The sequence below is a fragment of the Pseudophryne corroboree genome, chromosome 10 (genome assembly GCF_028390025.1).
Source record: "Pseudophryne corroboree isolate aPseCor3 chromosome 10, aPseCor3.hap2, whole genome shotgun sequence".
Lineage (NCBI taxonomy): Eukaryota > Metazoa > Chordata > Amphibia > Anura > Myobatrachidae > Pseudophryne > Pseudophryne corroboree.
Window position 1 is genome coordinate 354,456,156 of NC_086453.1, and position 27,523 is coordinate 354,483,678.

Here is a 27,523-nt window from a genome sequence, read left to right on the forward strand (position 1 = left end):
ATGGATTCCAGTGCCCATAAATTCTATCCTGTTCACGGCTTTGATTCTAGAGACCATCTGGAAACATACTTTTCTAACAAACAAGAAATGGGCTTTTTAGATGATACAATGAAATTTCCAATGGAATGTTTACACCGTGCTTTCAGTGATGGTATGTATATTATACTGACAGTATGTATACTGTACTCACCAGCTTACTCTAGTGTAGGTGCATGCATGTGTGTAGTTGTTTTAGAGGATTTAGACTTTATTCTCCAATGGGAGAGGGACTTATGTACTGTACATGACACACATATTCTTGGCACAATGCTGCCTAAAATGCTCGAGCTATATAAATAAATAATAAAGATATGTTATGATGCAAGTATTATATATATTTTTATGTTTATATAAAGGTAATGGTTATTCTTCATTCCAAAACATTTTGAAGTTTGAATATATATTTATAACTTAATAATCAATATATACAATAACATATATATATATATATATATATATACATACACACATATATATTTGAAAATGAACGGCAATCATTTTGAACTTTCATTTTATTTATATTTATATTTATTGTTGGTGGTGGAAATTTTACAGAACTCAGTTGCATACATTTGCAAAGGTATGGGAAGCCCCCGGGCAGCTTCAAGGTGTCTCTGAGTACTGGGAGACTTAATATTAAGTCTAAGTCTGGGGCACGACACCCCACACACCAGCAATGGCCAGACACCCCAGGGCAGAACACCATTGTGAGATTAATATAGCCTCTGCTTCCTACTATTCACTTACACTTTAACCTCACACTGGTGTGCTGCCTTGGGGTGTCTGGTCCTTTCCGTTTTTTGCGGTTTCACGCCCCAGACTTAGACTTAATATTAAGTACCCCCAGTACTCGGAGACACCTTGAAGCTGCCCTGTAGTCTTCCCATACCTTTGCAAATGTATGCAACTAAGATCTCCAAAATGTCTACCACCATGTATTGTAATTATCAAATCCTATTGCTGATGTCTTCCAGTGTGCTGGGGGGATACCAATGTTTCTAACTCACCACATGTTCTCAGAAGACTAAAGCTAATTGATGTTCTGTTGTATACACAGAATGACACTCTAATCATATAGCAGTAATACAATACTAAACAAAAGATGCAATTTTATTAAACTGGGAACTTGTCATTTTCTCTGCTTCTTGAAACGCCTGTAAAAAGGATTAATATTACCAACCTTGCTTAGTTATGTAAACATTTTTCTATTAAAGGTGGTTATTTCCACATTCCAAGTATAGTGACTAGTCACTGAATCACAATAAACATTTACGTTACTTTACCCTTTTAAATACCACTTTGCCCAGTAACAAATTTAAACTCAATAAAGCAGTTGAGTAAAGAACATGTAACACTGCATCAAGATGGTTTAATCAACAGGTTTAATAAGGTCTTTATAACTGGTGCATGACATCCCAGCTGTCGGGATGTCAGCTGTCACATGACTGACAGCGGCATCCTTACATAGTAACATAGTAACATAGTTAATGAGGTTGAAAAAATACAAGTTGTCCATCGAGTTCAACCTATGCAAATTACCCTACACTATTCTGGATGTAACCATTGGTTTAACCATACTGACTCAAGTGTTGACAACTATAATGCAGATTTTACTAAGTACATTCATTTAAAATGCTATATCCTTGATATCTTTTTCAGTTAGAAATGTATCTAATCCATATTTAAACATATTGATTGAGTCCACCTGTATTACCTTCTCTGGCAGAGATTTCCAAATATTTACTGCCCTTACAGTGAAGAACCCACTCCTTTATAGGGTATGGAATTTTCTCTCCTCCAACCTCAGAGAGTGTCCACGTGTCCTGTGAAGATATCTCTGATTAAACAAAGCACCTGATAGCGCCATTTATTGTCCCCTTATATATTTGTAAATATTAATAATGGCTCCTCTTAGACGTCTCTTTTCAAGTGTAAACATATATCACCTAGTAAGCATTTCCTCATAATCCAGTGCCTCTAACCCCTTTATTAATTTTGTAGCTCGCCTCTGAACCCTTTCAAGCTCTAAGATATATTTTTTATAGTGAGGTGCCCAGAACTGTACACAGTATTCAAGGTGTGGCCGTACCAATGATTTATACAGTGGCAGGATTCTCATCCCTGGTCTCAATTCCCCGTTTTATGCATGCTAACAACATATTTATCTTTGTTGCTGAAGTTTGATATTGGGTGCAGTTGTTAAGTCTATTATCAATGAACACCCCCAAATCTTTTTCTATTATAGTTTTGTCTACATTTTCCCTATTTAATTTGTAGGTAGGATGTTTATTTTTATTCCCAAAGTGCATAACTTTACATTTTTCTATATTGAACCTCATTCTCCATTTAGCAGCCCAAACTTCTAGTTGAAATAAGTAGTTCTGAAGAGACTTAACATCCACATCAGAATTAATTACCCTACACAGTTTAGTATCATCTGCAAAAATTGACACTGTGTTTCCACACCTTCTCTTAGGTCATTATTAAATATATTGAACAGTAGTGGCCAGAGTACTGACCCTTGTGGTATTCCACTGAATACAGTGGCCCATTTGGAAAACATCCCATTAACCACCACTTGCTGTTCCTTGTTATCCAGACAGTTACTTACCCAAGTTCAAATAGTGTTTCCTAACTAAGCTCACTTAGTTTGAAAATCAGTCTCCTGTGAGGAACTGTGTCGGAGGCTTTAGCAAAATCTAAATAGACCTCATCCACTGCGTTTCCCTGGTCAAGATTATCACATTGAAGATTCTGACATTGGAGGGGGTCATAATTTTTTTATCATCCACATGTCCTACACTAACCCTCTGGGGTTGGTGGCTAGGGCCTACCCTTGGGGGGTTGACTAGGGCTAACCACCCCCCTAGTGACTAAACCTAACCACCTGGGCCAAAACCCTAAAGTAAACAGATACTTATTATTATTATTATTATTATTACATTTTATTTATAAGGTGCCACAAGTGTTTTGCACCACCATACAAAGGACAGTACAGGGAGACAAAACTTAGCATTACAGTAAATAAATAACAAAAAATACAGGTAACAAAGAGCACCGTACGGTGATGCATAAATTACTCAGACTATATAAATAAATAATAATAATGATACTTTATGATGGAACTAAGATTATATATTTATATTTTTAGAAGCATTTGAGAACCTCTTCATGAATACTGGCAAAGGCGTCACTCACCTCTAAAACACCCGGTGCAGCCGGTCGCAAAAAGGGGCACAGCTTCATGGGATGGGTGTGGCTTTGAGAGATTGGGTGTGGCTTCACGGGATAAGGGTGTGGCTAAGCATCCCAACCCCTGTTTTTGTCACCACAGGTGTCTGGGAGATGCAGCCTGGCCCTGGAGACTGGCATTTCTTCAGTTACTGTTTCTGCATGGTGACAGGTGCAAGGTTGCTGCACGTAATAAGAACCCCTAATTCTAACCGACACCTTTACTCCCCACATTTCGTTTGTTTTCTCAGTAACAGTAAAGTATGTACTGAATAAAAGCTCACAAAGGGCATTATTATGGTGGGGTACTGCTCATTCGGCAGGGATCTGGTCTCTAGGTCAACAGTAACGAAAATGTTTAGGCTGACCACTATTGGTCAACAGTAACTAAGTTGACCAGGTGTCAAGGTCGACAGGGTCTCTAGTTCGACATGTTCTAAGTTAACAGGTCAAAAGTTTTTTTTGAGTTTTTCTATTTTTTTTCTTTTTTTGAACTTTTTCATACTTAACGCAGACTACGATTGGGAATAGTGACCTGTGCCAAGCACAGTGGTAGTGGAGCGAGATACCTTGCCCAAAGCATGGCGAGTGAACACGGTGCACTAATTGGGGTTCCCAGTAACTGTACGGAGAAAAGGACACCCAAAAAACATTACCAACTCATATCGACCTTTTGACCTGTTGATTTAGACCATGTCGACTTAGAGACTTTGTCGACCAAGCATCCCTGACGACCTAGTTAATGACGACCAATAGTAGTTGACCCAAACATGGTCGACCTAGACACTGTCGACCCTATGAACCACACCCCATTTGGGACATGTGCAGAACGGGTCCTGCAATCACAAAGCAGTGATGCGAATGCCTCTGCCTCATTGATAGGCAGAGGCATTTACAGAGAGGGAGGGGGTGGGGGCGGCTGACGTTGCCAGTAATGGGGGTGTATTGCCCTCATTTTCTGGTAGTGGCGAGGGCAAGCACTGCATCACGAGATGCAATTTCCTTGCTCTCACTAACCGCTCTATGACGGAAATCCTGAGCAAGCCCAGGATTACTCAGGCAGTCATCGCATCGCAGATAAACATCGCTATCAATGGTTGTGATGTTCGTCCAATATGCAATTGCATCACAATTGTAGGAAGGAGATAGTATGCACCTCCTCCTTATTTTGCATTATTAAGGATAGTAATCACAAACTTGCTGCAAATAGCTTTGCAATTGCAATCCTTAGTGGATCAGTCTCTAGGTGTGCATGTTTTCTAAGGGTTTACATTATGAAACATCATTGACAATTCTGATGTCTACAAATGTCTGTGTATTTACGGTATGCAGGATAGGTGGCCCCAGATACTGGAAATTCTGCTCAAATAAGTACATACAGTACATTTCTCATATAGTAAACTGAAGGAGAAAATGGTGTGTGGTGAGGCAGTTGCTTACCTGTAACAGGACATTACAGAATGATAAATAGAATAGATGCTACATAACATATTATATTACACTCTGTAATCACTGTAATCTTTACCTGCAGGTCACATTAAGGGAGATCTTCTGATTGACATCAGTGTTGGATCCCTCATTCATCATCTATATACAGCCAGTGGATTTTTCAAACAGATCCTTGTGCTGAAGTGCTCTGAGCAATGTATTATGGAGCTGAACAGATGGATTAACACACGTACCGGAGCTTTTGATTGGTCTCACATGATGACATATATGAAATACCTAGAAGGAAACAGGTAACATGTCTTCCAAAACATCTATCATGAGCTATGCTAGTGTCAGTACACAATAAAACTATTCCATATGTTCCTCTCACCAAAAATAAAACATAGAGTTCTTACTGGGTGTCATTTAGTCTTGGATGGATTTTTGTTTTTTCTCTGTTGTACAGTACACACCATGGTTTGGTACATGTAGTAAAGCAGTGTTTGCAAAATATTACTAATCCCCTTACTGCTTGATTCTCTCATTGAAATAAACATCTTGCCCAAATCCCTGGGATTCAATTTCATTCATCAACTAAATCCATATGGATTCTTGTTCTCTTCTCTCCTGAAGTAGAGCCATAGGTAGAAATAATAAAAACCCTTTAATGAGGGACATGAACTTGCTCCTCGTGGAGTACAGCCATGAATTTTTCAAGAGGAGCCGTGTAGCACATATCCAACCGGCCGTTAGTCTGGCTGCAACATGGGAAACCATTCTATTGGCTGATCATTATTGACCTCTTTTGGTCGATGAATAAGCATATTATTAAGTCAGATCAATTAAAGGGTAGAGATGAGCGCCTGAAATTTTTCGGGTTTTGTGTTTTGGTTTTGGGTTCGGTTCCGCGGCCGTGTTTTGGGTTCGACCGCGTTTTGGCAAAACCTCACCGAATTTTTTTTGTCGGATTCGGGTGTGTTTTGGATTCGGGTGTTTTTTTAAAAAAACACTAAAAAACAGCTTAAATCATAGAATTTGGGGGTCATTTTGATCCCATATTATTATTAACCTCAAAAACCATAATTTCCACTCATTTTCAGTCTATTCTGAATACCTCACACCTCACAATATTATTTTTAGTCCTAAAATTTGCACCAAGGTCGCTGGATGACTAAGCTAAGCGACACTAGTGGCCGACACAAACACCTGGCCCATCTAGGAGTGGCACTGCAGTGTCACGCAGGATGTCCCTTCCAAAAAACCCTCCCCAATCAGCACATGACGCAAAGAAAAAAAGAGGCGCAATGAGGTAGCTGACTGTGTGAGTAAGATAAGCGACCCTAGTGGCCGACACAAACACCGGGCCCATTTAGGAGTGGCACTGCAGTGTCACGCAGGATGTCCCTTCCAAAAAACCCTCCCCAATCAGCACATGACGCAAAGAAAAAAAGAGGCGCAATGAGGTAGCTGACTGTGTGAGTAAGATTAGCGACCCTAGTGGCCGACACAAACACCGGGCCCATTTAGGAGTGGCACTGCAGTGTCACGCAGGATGTCCCTTCCAAAAAACCCTCCCCAATCAGCACATGACGCAAAGAAAAAAAGAGGCGCAATGAGGTAGCTGACTGTGTGAGTAAGATTAGCGACCCTAGTGGCCGACACAAACACCGGGCCCATTTAGGAGTGGCACTGCAGTGTCACGCAGGATGTCCCTTCTAAAAAACCCTCCCCAATCAGCACATGACGCAAAGAAAAAAAGAGGCGCAATGAGGTAGCTGACTGTGTGAGTAAGATTAGCGACCCTAGTGGCCGACACAAACACCGGGCCCATTTAGGAGTGGCACTGCAGTGTCACGCAGGATGTCCCTTCCAAAAAACCCTCCCCAATCAGCACATGACGCAAAGAAAAAAAGAGGCGCAATGAGGTAGCTGACTGTGTGAGTAAGATTAGCAACCCTAGTGGCCGACACAAACACCGGGCCCATTTAGGAGTGGCACTGCAGTGTCACGCAGGATGTCCCTTCCAAAAAACCCTCCCCAATCAGCACATGACGCAAAGAAAAAAAGAGGCGCAATGAGGTAGCTGACTGTGTGAGTAAGATTAGCGACCCTAGTGGCCGACACAAACACCGGGCCCATTTAGGAGTGGCACTGCAGTGTCACGCAGGATGTCCCTTCCAAAAAACCCTCCCCAATCAGCACATGACGCAAAGAAAAAAAGAGGCGCAATGAGGTAGCTGACTGTGTGAGTAAGATTAGCGACCCTAGTGGCCGACACAAACACCGGGCCCATTTAGGAGTGGCACTGCAGTGTCACGCAGGATGTCCCTTCCAAAAAACCCTCCCCAATCAGCACATGACGCAAAGAAAAAAAGAGGCGCAATGAGGTAGCTGACTGTGTGAGTAAGATTAGCGACCCTAGTGGCCGACACAAACACCGGGCCCATTTAGGAGTGGCACTGCAGTGTCACGCAGGATGTCCGTTCCAAAAAACCCTCCCCAATCAGCACATGACGCAAAGAAAAAAAGAGGCGCAATGAGGTAGCTGACTGTGTGAGTAAGATTAGCGACCCTAGTGGCCGACACAAACACCGGGCCCATTTAGGAGTGGCACTGCAGTGTCACGCAGGATGTCCCTTCCAAAAAACCCTCCCCAATCAGCACATGACGCAAAGAAAAAAAGAGGCGCAATGAGGTAGCTGACTGTGTGAGTAAGATTAGCGACCCTAGTGGCCGACACAAACACCGGGCCCATTTAGGAGTGGCACTGCAGTGTCACGCAGGATGTCCCTTCCAAAAAACCCTCCCCAAACAGCACATGACGCAAAGAAAAATAAAAGAAAAAAGAGGTGCAAGATGGAATTGTCCTTGGGCCCTCCCACCCACCCTTATGTTGTATAAACAAAACAGGACATGCACACTTTAACCAACCCATCATTTCAGTGACAGGGTCTGCCACACGACTGTGACTGATATGACGGGTTGGTTTGGACCCCCCCCAAAAAAGAAGCAATTAATCTCTCCTTGCACAAACTGGCTCTACAGAGGCAAGATGTCCACCTCATCATCACCCTCCGATATATCACCGTGTACATCCCCCTCCTCACAGAATATCAATTCGTCCCCACTGGAATCCACCATCTCAGCTCCCTGTGTACTTTGTGGAGGCAATTGCTGCTGGTCAATGTCTCCGCGGAGGAATTGATTATAATTCATTTTAATGAACATCATCTTCTCCACATTTTCTGGATGTAACCTCGTACGCCGATTGCTGACAAGGTGAGCGGCGGCACTAAACACTCTTTCGGAGTACACACTTGTGGGAGGGCAACTTAGGTAGAATAAAGCCAGTTTGTGCAATGGCCTCCAAATTGCCTCTTTTTCCTGCCAGTATAAGTATGGACTGTGTGACGTGCCTACTTGGATGCGGTCACTCATATAATCCTCCACCATTCTTTCAATGGTGAGAGAATCATATGCAGTGACAGTAGACAACATGTCCGTAATCGTTGTCAGGTCCTTCAGTCCGGACCAGATGTCAGCATCAGCAGTCGCTCCAGACTGCCCTGCATCACCGCCAGCGGGTGGGCTCGGAATTCTGAGCCTTTTCCTCGCACCCCCAGTTGCGGGAGAATGTGAAGGAGGAGATGTTGACAGGTCGCGTTCCGCTTGACTTGACAATTTTCTCACCAGCAGGTCTTTCAACCCCAGCAGACTTGTGTCTGCCGGAAAGAGAGATCCAAGGTAGGCTTTAAATCTAGGATCGAGCACGGTGGCCAAAATGTAGTGCTCTGATTTCAACAGATTGACCACCCGTGAATCCTTGTTAAGCGAATTAAGGGCTCCATCCACAAGTCCCACATGCCTAGCGGAATCGCTCCGTTTTAGCTCCTCCTTCAATGTCTCCAGCTTCTTCTGCAAAAGCCTGATGAGGGGAATGACCTGACTCAGGCTGGCAGTGTCTGAACTGACTTCACGTGTGGCAAGTTCAAAGGGCATCAGAACCTTGCACAACGTTGAAATCATTCTCCACTGCGCTTGAGACAGGTGCATTCCACCTCCTATATCGTGCTCAATTGTATAGGCTTGAATGGCCTTTTGCTGCTCCTCCAACCTCTGAAGCATATAGAGGGTTGAATTCCACCTCGTTACCACTTCTTGCTTCAGATGATGGCAGGGCAGGTTCAGTAGTTTTTGGTGGTGCTCCAGTCTTCTGTACGTGGTGCCTGTACGCCGAAAGTGTCCCGCAATTTTTCTGGCCACCGACAGCATCTCTTGCACGCCCCTGTCGTTTTTTAAATAATTCTGCACCACCAAATTCAAGGTATGTGCAAAACATGGGACGTGCTGGAATTTGCCCATATTTAATGCACACACAATATTGCTGGCGTTGTCCGATGCCACAAATCCACAGGAGAGTCCAATTGGGGTAAGCCATTCCGCGATGATCTTCCTCAGTTGCCGTAAGAGGTTTTCAGCTGTGTGCGTATTCTGGAAACCGGTGATACAAAGCGTAGCCTGCCTAGGAAAGAGTTGGCGTTTGCGAGATGCTGCTACTGGTGCCGCCGCTGCTGTTCTTGCGGCGGGAGTCCATACATCTACCCAGTGGGCTGTCACAGTCATATAGTCCTGACCCTGCCCTGCTCCACTTGTCCACATGTCCGTGGTTAAGTGGACATTGGGTACAACTGCATTTTTTAGGACACTGGTGAGTCTTTTTCTGACGTCCGTGTATATTCTCGGTATCGCCTGCCTAGAGAAGTGGAACCTAGATGGTATTTGGTAACGGGGGCACACTGCCTCAATAAATTGTCTAGTTCCCTGTGAACTAACGGCGGATACCGTACGCACGTCTAACACCAACATAGTTGTCAAGGCCTCAGTTATCCGCTTTGCAGCAGGATGACTGCTGTGATATTTCATCTTCCTCGCAAAGGACTGTTGAACAGTCAATTGCTTACTGGAAGTAGTACAAGTGGGCTTACGACTTCCCCTCTGGGATGACCATCGACTCCCAGCAGCAACAACAGCAGCGCCAGCAGCAGTAGGCGTTACACGCAAGGATGCATCGGAGGAATCCCAGGCAGGAGAGGACTCGTCAGAATTGCCAGTGACATTGCCTGCAGGACTATTGGCATTCCTGGGGAAGGAGGAAATTGACACTGAGGGAGTTGGTGGGGTGGTTTGCGTGAGCTTGGTTACAAGAGGAAGGGATTTACTGGTCAGTGGACTACTTCCGCTGTCACCCAAAGTTTTTGAACTTGTCACTGACTTATTATGAATGCGCTGCAGGTGACGTATAAGGGAGGATGTTCCGAGGTGGTTAACGTCCTTACCCCTACTTATTACAGCTTGACAAAGGGAACACACGGCTTGACACCTGTTGTCCGCATTTCTGTTGAAATAGTTCCACACCGAAGAGCTGATTTTTTTGGTATTTTCACCAGGCATGTCAACGGCCATATTCCTCCCACGGACAACAGGTGTCTCCCCGGGTGCCTGACTTAAACAAACCACCTCACCATCAGAATCCTCCTGGTCAATTTCCTCCCCAGCGCCAGCAACACCCATATCCTCCTCATCCTGGTGTACTTCAACACTGACATCTTCAATCTGACTATCAGGAACTGGACTGCGGGTGCTCCTTCCAGCACTTGCAGGGGGCGTGCAAATGGTGGAAGGCGCATGCTCTTCACGTCCAGTGTTGGGAAGGTCAGGCATCGCAACCGACACAATTGGACTCTCCTTGTGGATTTGGGATTTCGAAGAACGCACAGTTCTTTGCGGTGCTACTGCTTTTGCCAGCTTGAGTCTTTTCATTTTTCTAGCGAGAGGCTGAGTGCCTCCATCCTCATGTGAAGCTGAACCACTAGCCATGAACATAGGCCAGGGCCTCAGCCGTTCCTTGCCACTCCGTGTGGTAAATTGCATATTGGCAAGTTTACGCTTCTCCTCCGACAATTTTATTTTAGGTTTTGGAGTCCTTTTTTTACTGATATTTGGTGTTTTGGATTTGACATGCTCTGTACTATGACATTGGGCATCGGCCTTGGCAGACGACGTTGCTGGCATTTCATCGTCTCGGCCATGACTAGTGGCAGCAGCTTCAGCACGAGGTGGAAGTGGATCTTGATCTTTCCCTAATTTTGGAACCTCAACATTTTTGTTCTCCATATTTTAATAGGCACAACTAAAAGGCACCTCAGGTAAACAATGGAGATGGATGGATACTAGTATACAATTATGGACGGACTGCCGAGTGCCGACACAGAGGTAGCTACAGCCGTGAACTACCGTACTGTGTCTGCTGCTAATATAGACTGGTTGATAAAGAGATGTCGTAGTATGTATGTATGAAGAAGAAAGAAAAAAAAACCCACGGTTAGGTGGTATACAATTATGGACGGACTGCCGAGTGCCGACACAGAGGTAGCCACAGCCGTGAACTACCGTACTGTACTGTGTCTGCTGCTAATATAGACTGGTTGATAAAGAGATGTCGTAGTATGTATGTATGAAGAAGAAAGAAAAAAAAACCACGGGTAGGTGGTATACAATTATGGACGGACTGCCGAGTGCCGACACAGAGGTAGCTACAGCCGTGAACTACCGTACTGTACTGTGTCTGCTGCTAATATAGACTGGTTGATAAAGAGATGTAGTAGTATGTATGTATAAAGAAGAAAGAAAAAAAAACCACGGGTAGGTGGTATACAATTATGGACGGACTGCCGAGTGCCGACACAGAGGTAGCCACAGCCGTGAACTACCGTACTGTACTGTGTCTGCTGCTAATATAGACTGGTTGATAAAGAGATGTCGTAGTATGTATGTATGAAGAAGAAAAAAAAAACACGGTTAGGTGGTATACAATTATGGACGGACTGCCGAGTGCCGACACAGAGGTAGCCACAGCCGTGAACTACCGTACTGTACTGTGTCTGCTGCTAATATAGACTGGTTGATAAAGAGATGTCGTAGTATGTATGTATAAAGAAGAAAGAAAAAAAAACCACGGTTAGGTGGTATACAATTATGGACGGACTGCCGAGTGCCGACACAGAGGTAGCCACAGCCGTGAACTACCGTACTGTACTGTGTCTGCTGCTAATATAGACTGGTTGATAAAGAGATGTCGTAGTATGTATGTATGAAGAAGAAAGAAAAAAAAACCACGGTTAGGTGGTATACAATTATGGACGGACTGCCGAGTGCCGACACAGAGGTAGCCACAGCCGTGAACTACCGTACTGTACTGTGTCTGCTGCTAATATAGACTGGTTGATAAAGAGATGTCGTAGTATGTATGTATAAAGAAGAAAGAAAAAAAAACCACGGTTAGGTGGTATACAATTATGGACGGACTGCCGAGTGCCGACACAGAGGTAGCCACAGCCGTGAACTACCGTACTGTACTGTGTCTGCTGCTAATATAGACTGGTTGATAAAGAGATGTAGTAGTATGTATGTATAAAGAAGAAAGAAAAAAAACCACGGGTAGGTGGTATACAATTATGGATGGACTGCCGAGTGCCGACACAGAGGTAGCTACAGCCGTGAACTACCGTACTGTGTCTGCTGCGACTGGATGATAAATAATGATATAAAAAATATATATATATCACTACTGCAGCCGGACAGGTATATATATTATATAATGACGGACCTGCTGGACACTGTCTGTCAGCAGAATGAGTTTTTTATAGAATAAAAAAAAAAACACCACACAAGTGAAGTCACACGACGAGTGTTTAACTTTTTCAGGCAATCACAATATAGTATACTACTAACTATACTGGTGGTCAGTGTGGTCAGGTCACTGGTCAGTCACACTGGCAGTGGCACTCCTGCAGCAAAAGTGTGCACTGTTTAATTTTAATATAATTTGTACTCCTGGCTCCTGCTATAACCTATAACTGGCACTGCAGTGCTCCCCAGTCTCCCCCACAATTATAAGCTGTGTGAGCTGAGCACAGTCAGATATATAATATATACATAGATGATGCAGCACACTGGGCTGAGCAGTGCACACAGATGTGGTATGTGACTGTCTTGTACTCCTGGCTCCTGCTATAACCTATAACTGGCACTGCAGTGCTCCCCAGTCTCCCCCACAATTATAAGCTGTGTGAGCTGAGCACAGTCAGATATATAATATATACATAGATGATGCAGGCATGCAGCACACTGGGCTGAGCAGTGCACACAGATATGGTATGTGACTGAGTCACTGTGTGTACCGTTTTTTTCAGGCAGAGAACGGATATATTAAATAAAACAACTGCACTGCTGGTGGTCACTGTGGTCAGTCACTAAACTCTGCACTCTCTTCTACAGTATCAGCCTCAGGTCAATCTCTCTCTCTCTCTCTCCTAATCTAAATGGAGAGGACGCCAGCCACGTCCTCTCCCTATCAATCTCAATGCACGTGTGAAAATGGCGGCGACGCGCGGCTCCTTATATAGAATCCGAGTCTCGCGATAGAATCCGAGCCTCGCGAGAATCCGACAGCGTCATGATGACGTTCGGGCGCGCTCGGGTTAACCGAGCAAGGCGGGAAGATCCGAGTCGCTCGGACCCGTGAAAAAAAACATGAAGTTCGTGCGGGTTCGGATTCAGAGAAACCGAACCCGCTCATCTCTATTAAAGGGCTGAAATCTACTGTTACAGGTGGGATGCAATATTCTGCATTAGTGGGACCAGTATATGAGGAAAGGATATAATCTGCACAGAACATAAATGAAATGTCTGTTTCCCTATTTATTTTTGTATTTAATAATATACTTTCTGGCAGGTCCCCTAAAAAGTATGTCTAAAGCATATAGTAATAAAAACAGTATTCTTCATGTGCAGTAAATCTACAGTATGTTCAGTCCCTAAGCCTTTGGAGCCACCAGAGATTCCACTGTGCATGTATATTGAGTCCTCCCATGACCCAGGGCCGGCGCTACCATTAGGCAGCTTTAGGCAGCTGCCTATGGGCGCCGGCCACTAGAGGGCGGCAAGCTCCTGCTGAACCAGTTTTAAAAATTATTCTAGTGACTGCCGCTGCGCGGGTCTGGCCAGCCGCAGCCACCACTGTCAGTCACCCTCCTCACCGGCCAGGGTGAATTGCGTTTGCCACCCTCTGGTGACGGACCCCAGACTGGACACAACCGCCAGTCAACAGCTGCGGCTCCCGCTCACCTCCGCAATGAAAGAAGTCAGCAAGGCTACGTACAGTTAAAGCACTTGCGGCCGGGCCACCCTTATTGACTGTCAGAGGCTGACAGTCGGCCTGCTGCGCGATGCTGCTGTGTCTCTCTTCTGGCCGGACAACCAGCAGAAGCATCGTTTTCTCCCTTCCCGTCCTGCAGCGCCCCCTCTCAAAGCCGCAGGCAGGGAGGTCCGGTCACTGCCCCGAGCGTTGCATGCTCTCTCAGTCGCCCATCGTTTTCCACAAGCTGCTGGCGGCTGCCCACCTGCTCCAGGCTCCCTTGTATCTGCCTGACCCCGGCCAGCACCACCTCCTGCCCCTGCAAGCTCTGTGTGCAGAGAGGAGCGATGGAGTGCTGCATTGGAACCGCACTTCTAGGACAAAAAGTCCCCCCTGCCACAGTCATCAAATTTATGTAAGTGAAAATCGTGTATGGCACCATGACATTAAACTAAATTATGGTTGTTAGGTATAATTTATATAAAGGAAAGGGAGAGGGGGGGGGGGATAAGCACAACGCATATAAGGGGTGGGGGTATGGTTAACAAAAACATATAAGGGGTACACAAAATTGTACTATATATATATATATATATATATATATATATATATATATATATATAGGTTCCGTATGGTTTACTGTTTGGGTGGGATGCCAGCTGTCACAATCCCGACAGCAGCATCCCGCCCGCCAGAATGCCTCCCTGTCGTCTCTCTGGCTGTCCCTGTCGTCTCTCTGGCTGTCCCTGTCTTCTCTCTGGCTGTCCCTTTCGTCACTCTGGCTGTCCCTGCTGTCACAATTTCAGCTCATTCTGCGTGCTACAATGTGAATGTCGGCTCATTCAGTGTGCTACAATGTGAATTTCGGCTCATTCCGTGTGCTATAATGTGAATTTTGGCTCATTCAGCATGCTATTATGTGAATTTCGTCTCATTCAGTGTGCTGTAATGTGAATGTCGGCTCATTCAGTGTGCTATAATGTGAATTTCGGCTCATTCAGTGTGCTACAATGTGAATGTCGGCTCATTCAGTGTGCTACAATGTGAATGTCGGCTCATTCAGTGTGCTACAATATGACTGTCGGCTCATTCAGTGTGCTACAATGTGAATGTCGGCTCATTCAGTGTGCTACAATATGACTGTCGGCTCATTCAGTGTGCTACAATGTGAATGTCGGCTCATTCAGTGTGCTACAATGTGAGTTTCGGCTCATTCAGTGTGCTACAATGTGACTGTCGGCTCATTCAGTGTGCTACAATGTGAATGTCGGCTCATTCAGTGTGCTACAATGTGACTGTCGGCTCATTCAGTGTACTACAATGTGAATTTCGGCTCATTCCGTGTGCTATAATGTGAATTTTGGCTCATTCAGCATGCTATTATGTGAATTTCGTCTCATTCAGTGTGCTATAATGTGAATTTTGGCTCATTCAGCATGCTATTATGTGAATTTCGTCTCATTCAGTGTGCTGTAATGTGAATGTCGGCTCATTCAGTGTGCTATAATGTGAATTTCGGCTCATTCAGTGTGCTACAATGTGAATGTCGGCTCATTCAGTGTGCTACAATGTGAATGTCGGCTCATTCAGTGTGCTACAATATGACTGTCGGCTCATTCAGTGTACTACAATGTGAATGTCGGCTCATTCAGTGTGCTACAATGTGAATGTCGGCTCATTCACTGTGCTACAATGTGAGTTTCGGCTCATTCAGTGTGCTACAATGTGAATGTCGGCTCATTCAGTGTGCTACAATGTGAATGTCGGCTCATTCAGTGTGCTACAATGTGAATGTCGGCTCATTCAGTGTGCTACAATGTGAATGTCGGCTCATTCAGTGTGCTACAATGTGAATGTCGGCTCATTCAGTGTGCTACAATGTGAGTTTCGGCTCATTCATTGTGCTACAATGTGAATTTCGGCTCATTCAGTGTGCTACAATGTGAATGTCCGCTCATTCAGTGTGCTACAATGTGAGTTTCGGCTCATTCAGTGTGCTACAATGTGAATGTCAGCTCATTCAGTGTGCTACAATGTGAGTTTCGGCTCATTCAGTGTGCTACAATGTGAATGTCGGCTCATTCAGTGTGCTACAATGTGAATGTCGGCTCATTCAGTGTGCTACAATGTGAGTTTCGGCTCATTCAGTGTGCTACAATGTGAATGTCGGCTCATTCAGTGTGCTACAATGTGAATGTCGGCTCATTCAGTGTGCTACAATGTGAATGTCGGCTCATTCAGTGTGCTACAATGTGAATGTCGGCTCATTCAGTGTGCTACAATGTGAATGTCGGCTCATTCAGTGTGCTACAATGTGAGTTTCGGCTCATTCATTGTGCTACAATGTGAATTTCGGCTCATTCAGTGTGCTACAATGTGAATGTCCGCTCATTCAGTGTGCTACAATGTGAGTTTCGGCTCATTCAGTGTGCTACAATGTGAATGTCAGCTCATTCAGTGTGCTACAATGTGAGTTTCGGCTCATTCAGTGTGCTACAATGTGAATGTCGGCTCATTCAGTGTGCTACAATGTGAATGTCGGCTCATTCAGTGTGCTACAATGTGAGTTTCGGCTCATTCAGTGTGCTACAATGTGAATGTCGGCTCATTCAGTGTGCTACAATGTGAGTTTCGGCTCATTCATTGTGCTACAATATGAATTTCGGCTCATTCAGTGTGCTACAATGTGAATGTCAGCTCATTCAGTGTGCTACAATGTGAGTTTCGGCTCATTCAGTGTGCTACAATGTGAATTTCAGCTCATTCAGTGTGCTACAATGTGAGTTTCGGCTCATTCAGTGTGCTACAATGTGAGTTTCGGCTCATTCAGTGTGCTACAATGTGAGTTTCGGCTCATTCAGTATGCTACAATGTGAGTTTCGGCTCATTCAGTATGCTACAATGTGAGTTTCGGCTCATTCAGTGTGCTACAATGTGAGTTTCGGCTCATTTAGTGTGCTACAATGTGAGTTTCGGCTCATTCAGTGTGCTCACAGTGCTTTTATGTGGCTTGATAAAAGCGCTGAAACGTTGCCGATCAGAGCCGTGTCCTGTTGTCATTATTTACGAGACCTGAGTGCCGCCATTGGAGGGAATATAGATATATAGATATAGATATACGTTAATGCTATATAGTCTGTGCGTTTCCAGTATGAACAGCTGGGCTTGGGGAACCAGTGTAGCATTGTAGGATGGGTCCAAATTACTATTTTGGGGGAGAGGTTAGGCTGCGGGGTTGGGTGGGTTAGGGTTGGTCTGCAGGGGTGGGAGGGTTTTGCTGTGGGTAGTGGGGATTAGGCAGCCCTGGGGAGGGTTAGGATTAGGCTTTGGGGGAGGAAGGGTTAGGGTTAGGCTGGGGGAAGGGGGAGTTAAGGTTAGGCACCACTGGGGAGGGTTAGGATTAGGAAGGGGGGGGGGGGTGAAAGATTAGGGATCAGGGTTAGTTTACATAATTAGCAAGTGTTGGGATTTTAATCTTCGGGATGTCGCTGTCCGTATTCTGACAGCCGGCATCCCGAGCACCAGGATATCGTATGTAACATATATATATATATATATATATATATATATATCTCCCTAATAATAACACCTAACCTTAACCCACACTGATAAATCAACCCTTATTTCCTATCCCTAATACCGTAACCCCGATATCCTAACCCAAACCGATAAATTGTGAGGCGGTTACCTGGGTGGGGAGGTGGGGGGGGGGGGCTGCTGCTGACTATTTGCCTAGGGTGCAGAGAAACCTTGCACCGGCCCTGCCATGACCTTAGTACATTCCTCCACATTCCCTTATTTGATTCCTCCCAATGCTTCAGAAAGATAGACTGATCTTAAGCAAGTAAGATTCTTAGCTCTCCTCCAAGCCCAGACACAGAGCGAATCCATCATGTCCCATAACAAAGAAAAACAATTTTCTATAGAATAAATAAATAACTTTCCAGTATAAAATCAGCAGAGCAATCACAGAACTCAAATCAGAAACCGTGGTATGGTCCTGTTCTGTCTCCTCTGCACATTGATTTGGCATAAGTAGAAGACAAACTGGAGGACAGTGACTATTGGGCTATACCTGAGTCAGTGTTACTTGAATGTTATCTCTCATGGTAGTGCATTGTCAAGATTCAGCCAACCTTTCTTTTCAATTTGTTGCATCGCCCTACTTTTTATAACATTCATCTGGATAATTCTCGCCAATTAACATCTTCCCCTACAGTATTTCTGTCCGATGACCAGTTTGACCTCTTCTTTCATCTTCCATAATGTTAAAAGAGTGGGGACGGGGGCATGGTTATGCTCAACTGTGATATTGAACTGCATTACATCCCGCCAAATATCAGAATCTTAGGTTTTGAATTTCTTGAAAATGGATGAAAATAGCTAAAATCAATTAATTTTTGCAATCCAACACCTGAAATTTGGATTTAAAATCCAAATTCCAAACATCTGAAGCATCAAATATGGAATTGGTTTGGATCAGCAAAATTTATGTGGCTTCGGATTTCTTAAGACCCAAACAGCACATCTCTAATATACAGGGGTGTTTCACTAGCTGATGGCCCCAAAGTTTTCTTAGAACTTTTAAAGCAATTGAAGTAAACACTTTCAACACTTGCTATGACTTCCTCATGCTTATCATAGACCAAGTTCTGTATGTCAATTACTTTAAAAGTTATACAAAGAACTTTGGGGCCAATAGCGAGTAAAACGCTCAGTCTTTACATTGGCTCTGATTTCTGCTTTCATTTATAGCAAAATCTGAAATCTTTAAAAGAAAAATCTGAAATCTATCCTTTTTGTCAAAAGGTTTTGTTATCTTTGCTTTAATTCCACCATAGATACTGTAGTAATGCAGAAACATCTAGGGCAGTGATTCACAAACTTTTTTGAATCACAGCTCCCTTTAGTATCAGAATTTGTGTAACGTCACTTCCAGTCCTGTTCGGATGAAAAGACTCCAGGAGCTCCATTAACAAATGTGAGGCAGGAGCTAAGAGAAAATACAAGAGGCCATTACTGTTTCCATGGGGAATATTTTAAAATAACATCAGGATGATGCCCGGAGACCGAAGTGACGTCGCAGCTCCGTGCCGAGTCACTATTGGGCATCAGATTACCATGACATCCCAGATATACAAAGGGGTGTATCGGGGGAGTATACGTATGCAGCAGAGGACCATGGGACATGGAGTCATCATTGTGTATAGGGTCCAATTGCACACAGTGGACTGTGATTGGTGCCTTGAAAATTTAAATAACTTGCATTTTAGACTGATCAAAATTCTGAGCAGCACCTTGAAAAAGACCCCAGCCTGGGGTAGAAACACGTCGGTGTTCCTGTGGTAGTGGAGTTGGGCGGAGTGGATGACTGATTATCAGCGGATTCAATCCAGTTTTTTTTCGGACCATTCGGAATCCCTAAATTGAACCTATGCACTTTTAGGAACTGTTTGGCCACCGTTCTGATAATATTCAGTAATTACCTGCTTAGCATGCTGCCTTAGGATTTGTGTCGAAGTTGATCCATTTTGTTTGGAGTTTTATGTATTTTATGTCTAGGTATTAAACGGTATCACACTATATATATTTATTTTTATTGTTTTCTACGGTAATCTGATATATGGTGGAGGCATAAAAAGTACATCAGACCAAGAGAACCTGACCAAGCGCCGGCTAAGTGTTTGCTCCAATTTTCTATATTTTGCACTTGTGGTGAGATATGAAGGAAACCTCTTAAGAGTTTCTTACACTGACTGGCTGCTGATATTGCGCACTGAGTCATTTCTATAACATCTATTCACTGTTAAATAGTGCAGGTTATAGCACATTTGATCATCGTTTGTGCAGGGAAAAAGGAGACAGTGAGAGACACTGCAGGGGGCAGTGGGAGAGACTGCAGGAGCAAGGGAAGCAGTGATTAAGTACAAGAGAACTTTAATTAAGTGATGAAGCATAAAAGATTGACATACTACAATTCAGGAATAAACAGAGACACAGGTCAACAAAGGAAAATTACAAAGGGCAAAAAGAAATGATGTTGACACTGACACCATGATAAAAGAGATGGCATAAAAGACAGCAGACTGATCTCCTCCAAGGACAGTATAGAGACTCCTCCAAGTGCTACTATTAGGCCGTAAGACTCCTCCGCATGCCACAATTATGCCATCAGACTCCTCTGCATGCCACTATTATGCCATCAGGCTCCACCGCATGCCACTGTTATGCCACCAGACTCCTCCTCATGCCACTATAATGCCATCAGACTCCTCTGCATGTCACTATTATGCCATTTGCTTCCTCTGCATACCACTATTATGCCATCAGACTCCTCTGCATGCCACTATTATGCAATCAGATGTAGTGTCAGCAGCTGCCAGGTCCAGCTTTGAAGATAAGCTGGGTACACTCTACACGATGTGTGTAACCAGTGACATCGGCAGCAATGTGAGCTGGCAGGGGTGCAGGCACCGGCAAGTGCATAAAGACTTGCTGATGCTGGCAGCAATGATGGGGCGGCTGTGCTGCATTTGGCAGCATGGTTCTAAATAGCAATGTCTTCCATTGGTCCTGCATGTAGGGGAGATGGAGGATGTTGAGAATGCCACATGGTAGTGCACATCGTCAGTGACATAGCAGGTTCACACAATCCCAGATCGGATGACATACATATTGTCTAGTGTGTACTTATCTTAAGGCTGAGAGAATGGCCCCCGGGACATCTATAGATTTTGTAAGGACCATTACAAATGAAACAGGCAGTATTCCCTGCTGTTTGCTAGGCACCCCCATGGCTCAGACCTCGTTACACCCCAACCCCTCCATGCAACACTCCAATCCAGAATTGGGGGGGGGGAAGCAGGAAGAAGTCTGTACTGTTGACGCACTTGAGACAGAGTCAGTTGTATCATAAAAAATAACCTTTATTAGATATATATTAAAATGAGATGTACATTTGTATGTTTATCCCAAACTCGCAGTGAAACATAAGGTTTAAAATCACACAACAAACATATATGTGAATAAAGAAGAATAAAGAAATGTGAATGAAAGATTAAAAGGCGTGTCCACGTGTGGTTATTTTTCTTTTTCAGTTCCACCTTCACAAAATTGTTCCTGTATATACCCAAATTGTTAGTATTAAACAATTTTGTGATATAGTATTACTGATGAGACTTGTTGTTCATACACCATTTGCTGGAAAGGGATTGATACTCAAAAAGGTCGTCCCCAAAAACAATACTGTGGGGATGAATGAGTATGGTAAAATTGACCAACCTCCAATTATGAAGATAATCAATTGTCAGGGATCATTGTATCTCTATGTTCCTTAAGGCCATATTCCCAATCATACTTTCATAGACAGATAATCTCAGTATAAGCAGTATGAAGTGATAAATCCCCAAGCTCAGGATATTTTATACTTATTGTTATCCTGAGAGAAGAAGAAATGCTCCAATTCAGTCATAGAGTCTGTTTGTCTAATAAAATATTAACGGGTAAGGTTGCTTTAAGAGATATAGCAATTCTGATTGTCCTATATAGCACTTTTCCTTTTGTAATAGCGATCAGAACCTTTTTGGTCTGGTTTTAGTATAAGCAATATTGCTTTCCTTAGAGATATAGCAATATATCCATATTTTGCAACAATTTATGAATACCAGACAATGAACCAAGAAGCAGCAGTATACCCTGCTGGCCCTTGACACAGTGTTGAAATGAATTAATCCTATTTAGGAAACAGCTATGGTATAATTATTTTGAAGTAAATTATTGCCATATTCCCAGATACATCAACACATTCAAGCATATATTTTATAACAAATGTGAACATTGGATGAATTAATGATAGAGTCTTTTCTAAAGATGGTAAAATTTATGTTATAAATTGATTAAAGATATTCAACTAGGGTCTATTCAGTGTATATTAAGATATCTATACTGTACACAGATATAGTTGCACTGTAAAATAATAAGGAATACCCCTTTAACAGGGCAACGAGAAGTTCATATTACATTCAAGATAGTAGTGGTTAATAACCACTGACATCGGAATAGACTAATCATACCGTCGGAATAGTTATTCCTGCTTTCTAGTATATTAGAGATTGCTACATCTCTTAAGAAAGCAATATTGCTTATATCAAAATCAAGCTATGCAAGTCCTGACTGTCATCATAAAGGAAGAGTGCTATATAAGATAATTGGAATTGCTACATTCCTTTAAGCAACCTTTCCCGTTAACATTAGCTTATACGAAATTAGACAAATTAAGCCGTCCTATCAATTATTCTCGCTTTCCAGTAGATCTGAGATTGCTATATCTCTAAGGAAAGCAATATTGCTTATACTAAAACCAGACCAAAAAGGTTCTGATCGCTATTACAAAAGGAAAAGTGCTATATAGGACAATCAGAATTGCTATATCTCTGAAAGCAACCTTACCCGTTAATATTTTATTAGACAAACAGACTCTATGACTGAATTGGAGCATTTCTTCTTCTCTCAGGATAACAATAAGTATAAAATATCCTGAGCTTGGGGATTTATCACTTCATACTGCTTATACTGAGATTATCCGTCTATGAAAGTATGATTGGGAATATGGCCTTAAGGAACATAGAGATACAATGATCCCTGACAATTGATTATCTTCATAATTGGAGGTTGGTCAATTTTACCATACTCATTCATCCCCACAGTTTTGTTTTTGGGGACGACCTTTTTGAGTATCAATCCCTTTCCAGCAAATGGTGTATGAACAACAAGTCTCATCAGTAATACTATATCACAAAATTGTTTAATACTAACAATATGGGTATATACAGGAACAATTTTGTGAAGGTGGAACTGAAAAAGAAAAATAACCACACGTGGACACGCCTTTTAATCTTTCATTCACATTTCTTTATTCTTCTTTATTTCACTGCGAGTTTGGGATAAACATACAAATGTACATCTCATTTTAATATATATCTAATAAAGGTTATTTTTTATGATACAACTGACTGTCTCAAGTGCGTCAACAGTACAGAATTCTTCCTGTTTTTTTCCCTCCCCAATTCTAGTTCATAATTAATGTAGTTGACTGCACCCCCTCGTATATAGAATATTGTTCATTATTTAGGAAAAGGGGTCTCCACCAAGTGGGTTTATGGCAACGAAAAACATACACCCTCAATATATTAGCATTATATTGAGTGTGCAGATACTATCTCTGTGTGAACACTCCAATCCAAAAAGGCGTTTCTAATAAATTACAAAAGTGGTACAGCTGCATGCACTCCTTGTCATTGAAAGACCCCCTCTGTCCAGAGCAGCAGCAGAGGCATTGCTATCAACAGCTCCTCACTGTCTGGTGGACATGGAGCTAATCTTTGTATGAGTCATGCCTGTGGGAGGGAGGGGGAAGTGAGCTGCATGAATGTTGCTGCCTGCACTCAACACAGCCAGACAGTGCTAAAACACATACTGGGCAGCCCACCGCCATTTGAGTCCTGCTAATCCCCTCCACCTCATGGAGCCCCTTCATTCTAGGGATAGCCATGGGTGAGAAGTCTGGACACAGCAGTCAGCAGTATGCAGCAGCAGCAGCCTGACACTGACAGCTGGAAGGCAGAGATTGATCCTTCCTTGTTGTCATGAATATGAGTAGGCACAATGCAGCAACGGCCCTTGTGCTGCATAATTGTTCTAGCCCAGTGGTCAAATGGCACTCTGCCCTCCCCCCAGCTTAGCCCACCACTGGTTAAACTGCTGAGATATCACAAACTCCCCAACCCTTAGGCTATTACATGTGGCCCATAATGTTCGTAAATTCACCAATAATTGGATTTTAATTTGGAACAATTAACTGTCCCTTCCTGTCTAATAGTGACATTTGTAAAAATAGATTGGTGTGGGTTATTACAGCTCCCAGGTATACATATAGGACTCCCCACTTACTGTGTGCTACGACCCTTCTTCTTTGAAGACGTTGTGCACAACATTCCCACAATGCTGTCATTATAATTTGGCAGTATAACTCACTTAATCTATTTCTCAGTTGAAAACTTTGACATCATTAGATTCATTTACTCTAAAATGATGCATTTTTGTAAAAATGGAACGGGCGCCCTCTACACTGTGCATGTGCAGCTCTTGTTGCAGTTATTGCAATTAATCACAGAAACAGAATTTTAAAAACAAACTTCCCAGATGATTTCCACACCCCCACATCAGCCGCTTGCATTTCAAAATGCAACCATAGCAACCATGGCCCTCATTCCGAGTTGATCCCTAGCTGTTTTCATTAGCAAGGCAGCGATTAGGCAAAAAATCTGCAAATCTGAATATGCGTATATGGCGCAATGAGCACGCGCGTCATACTTTCAAAAAAACGATGCAGTTTTACACAAGCTCTAGCGATGCTTTTCAGTCGCACTGCTGGCCGCAGAGTGATTGACAGAAAGTCGGTGTTTCTAGGTGGTAACTGACCGTTTTCTGGGAGTGAGTGAAAAAACGCAGGCGTGCCAGATAAAAACGCAGGAGTGGCTGAAAAAATTTAGTTGTGGCTTGCCGAATGCAGGGCATGTTTGTGACGTTAAAACAGGAACTAAACAATCTGAAGTGATCACAAGCTAGGAGTAGGTCTCGAGCTACTCTGAAACTGCACAATCTTTTTTTGTAGCAATGCTGCGAACCTTTCGTTCGCACTTCTGCTAAGCTAAGATATACTCCCAGATCGGGGCGGCTTAGCGTTTGCACGGCTGCTAAAAGCAGCTAGCGAGCGAACAATTCGGAATGATGGCCCATATACAACTACTCATATCTTCCATATGCAACTCTGCACTTGACTCTTCACTGATCCTAAACATACCCCACATGCCCTCAAATCACCATTGGTCACAAATGTCCCCACGTGCATGGCTGGCATATCCATTAAGCAGATTTAGGGGGAATTCTGTGTTGATCACAGCAGGAACTTTGTTAGCAGTTGGGCAAAACCATGTGCACTGCAGGGGAGGCAGATATAACGTGCAGAGAGAGTTAGATTTGGGTGGGTTATTTTATTTCTGCGAAGGGTAAATACTGGCTGCTTTATTTTTACACTGCAATTTAGATTGCAGATTAAACACACCACACCCAAATCTAACTCTCTCTGCACATGTCATATCTGCCTCCTCTGTAGTGCACACAAAGATCCTGCTGCAATCAACTCAGAATTACCCCCTTAGGCAGCTGCCTAAGGGTGCCAGGACCTGAGGACACAACCTGCTGAGGCTTCCTGTGAGAAAAATGAAGGATGTCTCTGACATCATTATTATGCTTAATGCTTGTGACCAGCTATTATTTATACCTGCTGCACTCTGCTCCTCTGGTCATCAGTGTTATCAGTTGGGTACAGCAGGCAGGAAGCAGCATGTGTGCCTCACCCTATTCCCACTAAGGTAGTCACTGAGACCCAGCCGCAGCCGCAGCTGCGCAGCCATACACATTGTGGTTGCATCCCCAATAGATGCGACTGCAATGTGATTGACCGCGGTGAGCATTGCTGGGGTGTATTTACTTCATTATAGGGGCTAAGCTAAGAAAATAGGGCAGGATCAGCAGTTTTTTCGAGGCAGCTGCGTGAAGACACATGCAACCACTCCGATTAAAAAAAGGCCACTAACCACCTGACTGTGCAGCCAGGCTGTGCTGCAAGGGTTCAACATAAGACCCGATGCCTCTGCAAATTGCAGATGTATTGGAAGGCGGCCTCACACATGCTGGGTGACCTTGCCCTGTGCTGGGTGGCCTTCAGCATGTGCAGAGATGAACGCAGCTCTGGCTATGTATTCAGCGATCTGTGGTCATCTCTTAATAGTCCCCTAAGTCTGAATAATGGAAAAAAGCTGTATTGCGCTGATTGTTTCAGATAGGGGTACCTAATGGACACATTTTCCCCACCACTACCATATTAAATGCACCTGAAAGATGAAAGAGGTTCCTCATTGAAAGTATAGAATAATGCCCAATCTCTTCCACCTTCAAGGGACCCTTCCAGAAACAAACAATGCCTCTCTAAATTATACCTTCCCATCCAATGCATCTCCATATAATAATATATCTTATTTCTCATATGGTTGCATGACTAGTCCTAGATTCAAATGAACCTTTTGTGTTTGTATATTTCAGTGACCAGTGTCAGGACAAAGACATTACATTGAAAACGGCAATAACAAAGATCATGAAATGTGACACTGACAAAGAAAATCTCACAGACCCAGAGGTGCTCCCACCAGCAGACTGTGTCATCAGTGCATGGATGCTGGATGCCATCAGCAAAGACCAAGCTGATTTTATAAAGAATATCAGGAACTTCATAAAGCTACTGAAACCTGAAGGATACCTGATATTGGTGGGGTGTTTAAATGCAACTTATGGGATGGTTGGGCAGGACAATGTACATATATGCAAATATGATGAGAACTTTGTAAGAAAAGTTCTCACTAGTGAAGGGTTTATTATTGACCACTGTGCAGTGCACAAAAGAACATCAGTGAGTGACCTTTGTAACTATGAGGCAATTTTGTTTATTACAGCTCACAGAGAGTGTTAAGGTCTGATTCAGGGAAGCATGCTCTGTTGATGTTGTTGTTGTTGTTGAGCGCAGGTCAGCATTTTAATTTTACTGCACATGCATATAAATCACACTACACATGAATCCTGATCATGTTCATACTGATTTGGATAAGGAGAGAGATAAGACTCTCGTTTGGGGGCACTCTTGTGTATGTACAGTAAATATACATAAAACTTAACTTTTATTGTATATCTCATGAAACTACTGTATGTTAATCCTGTTTTTTTGTCATAAAGCACACTCAATAAATAAAACTTAAATCATTGGAAGTATATTCCCCTCTTTTTTCATTGCAACAGGGATCAATTTTAGGTGGTTTACCCTGAATCTATTATTAAACACTTGACTAGATACTCTGTGTGTCCTAGTTATAAAGGTAATACAAGTAACAGCACAGAAGTGTGAGATTATTGAAAGCAAAAAATGACATGACATCTCCAGACTTTAAACTCTTTGCCAAAGATTATCACACTCAATAAATCCCAAAGTATTGTACAGTATGTCATGTGCAGGTGTCATATTACATTGGTACTTGAGTCAATCTCTGTGATTTGAATTGAGAATGTCAGGTCTCACATTCTCTTGTATCAAACCTATTTCAGGTTTATCTATGCCAATGAAACTGTATATCAAAACATCTCTGAGTTAATATTAGTATCCACAGTTTAAACCTTGTGTCAGAATACTATAATCATTAATTTAAGAATAATTCCCACAGTGAGGACAGCCTCACTACCCGTTCTGAGAGACCGGACATGTGAGAAAATATTTTTGAAAGAAGATACCTTAACCCCTGTCTGTGCTGCTAACTTCTCTCATGCAGGGACTCCAGTTTGTGCACTGCCGGAATTACCAACAGTCTGTTGCCAACATGCACGTTTCACCTGGGAGACTTGGTCATGGTCAATGTGTCAGACATACTGACCATGAACAAACCTCCCATGCGAAATGTGCACGTTGGTAAAGACTGTTGGTAACTCCAGCAGTGCGCACACTGGGCATTTTCATGTGGCACAATA

At 43.2% G+C, this 27,523-nt stretch overlaps 1 protein-coding gene across 1 annotated transcript; it reads left to right on the forward strand.

Moving 5' to 3' along the window:
* LOC134965637 (nicotinamide N-methyltransferase-like) lies at positions 1-26,739 on the forward strand. The gene is made up of 3 exons (XM_063941973.1): positions 1-151; positions 4,802-5,009; positions 26,057-26,739. The coding sequence occupies exons 1-3, from the start codon at positions 1-3 to the stop codon at positions 26,478-26,480; spliced, it is 783 nt and encodes a 260-aa protein (XP_063798043.1). The 3' UTR covers positions 26,481-26,739.
* The last annotated feature ends 784 nt before the right edge of the window (positions 26,740-27,523 follow it).

What these genes read in the sequence shown, in the direction of transcription:
- LOC134965637 (XM_063941973.1), top strand. Translation starts at nt 1, where the DNA reads ATGGATTCCAGTGCCCATAAATTCTATCCTGTTCACGGCTTTGATTCT. An exon ending in ACACCGTGCTTTCAGTGATG is followed by an intron (nt 152 to 4,801) that starts GTATGTATATTA and finishes CTTTACCTGCAG; the next exon opens with GTCACATTAAGGGAGATCTT. An exon ending in AAATACCTAGAAGGAAACAG is followed by an intron (nt 5,010 to 26,056) that starts GTAACATGTCTT and finishes TGTATATTTCAG; the next exon opens with TGACCAGTGTCAGGACAAAG.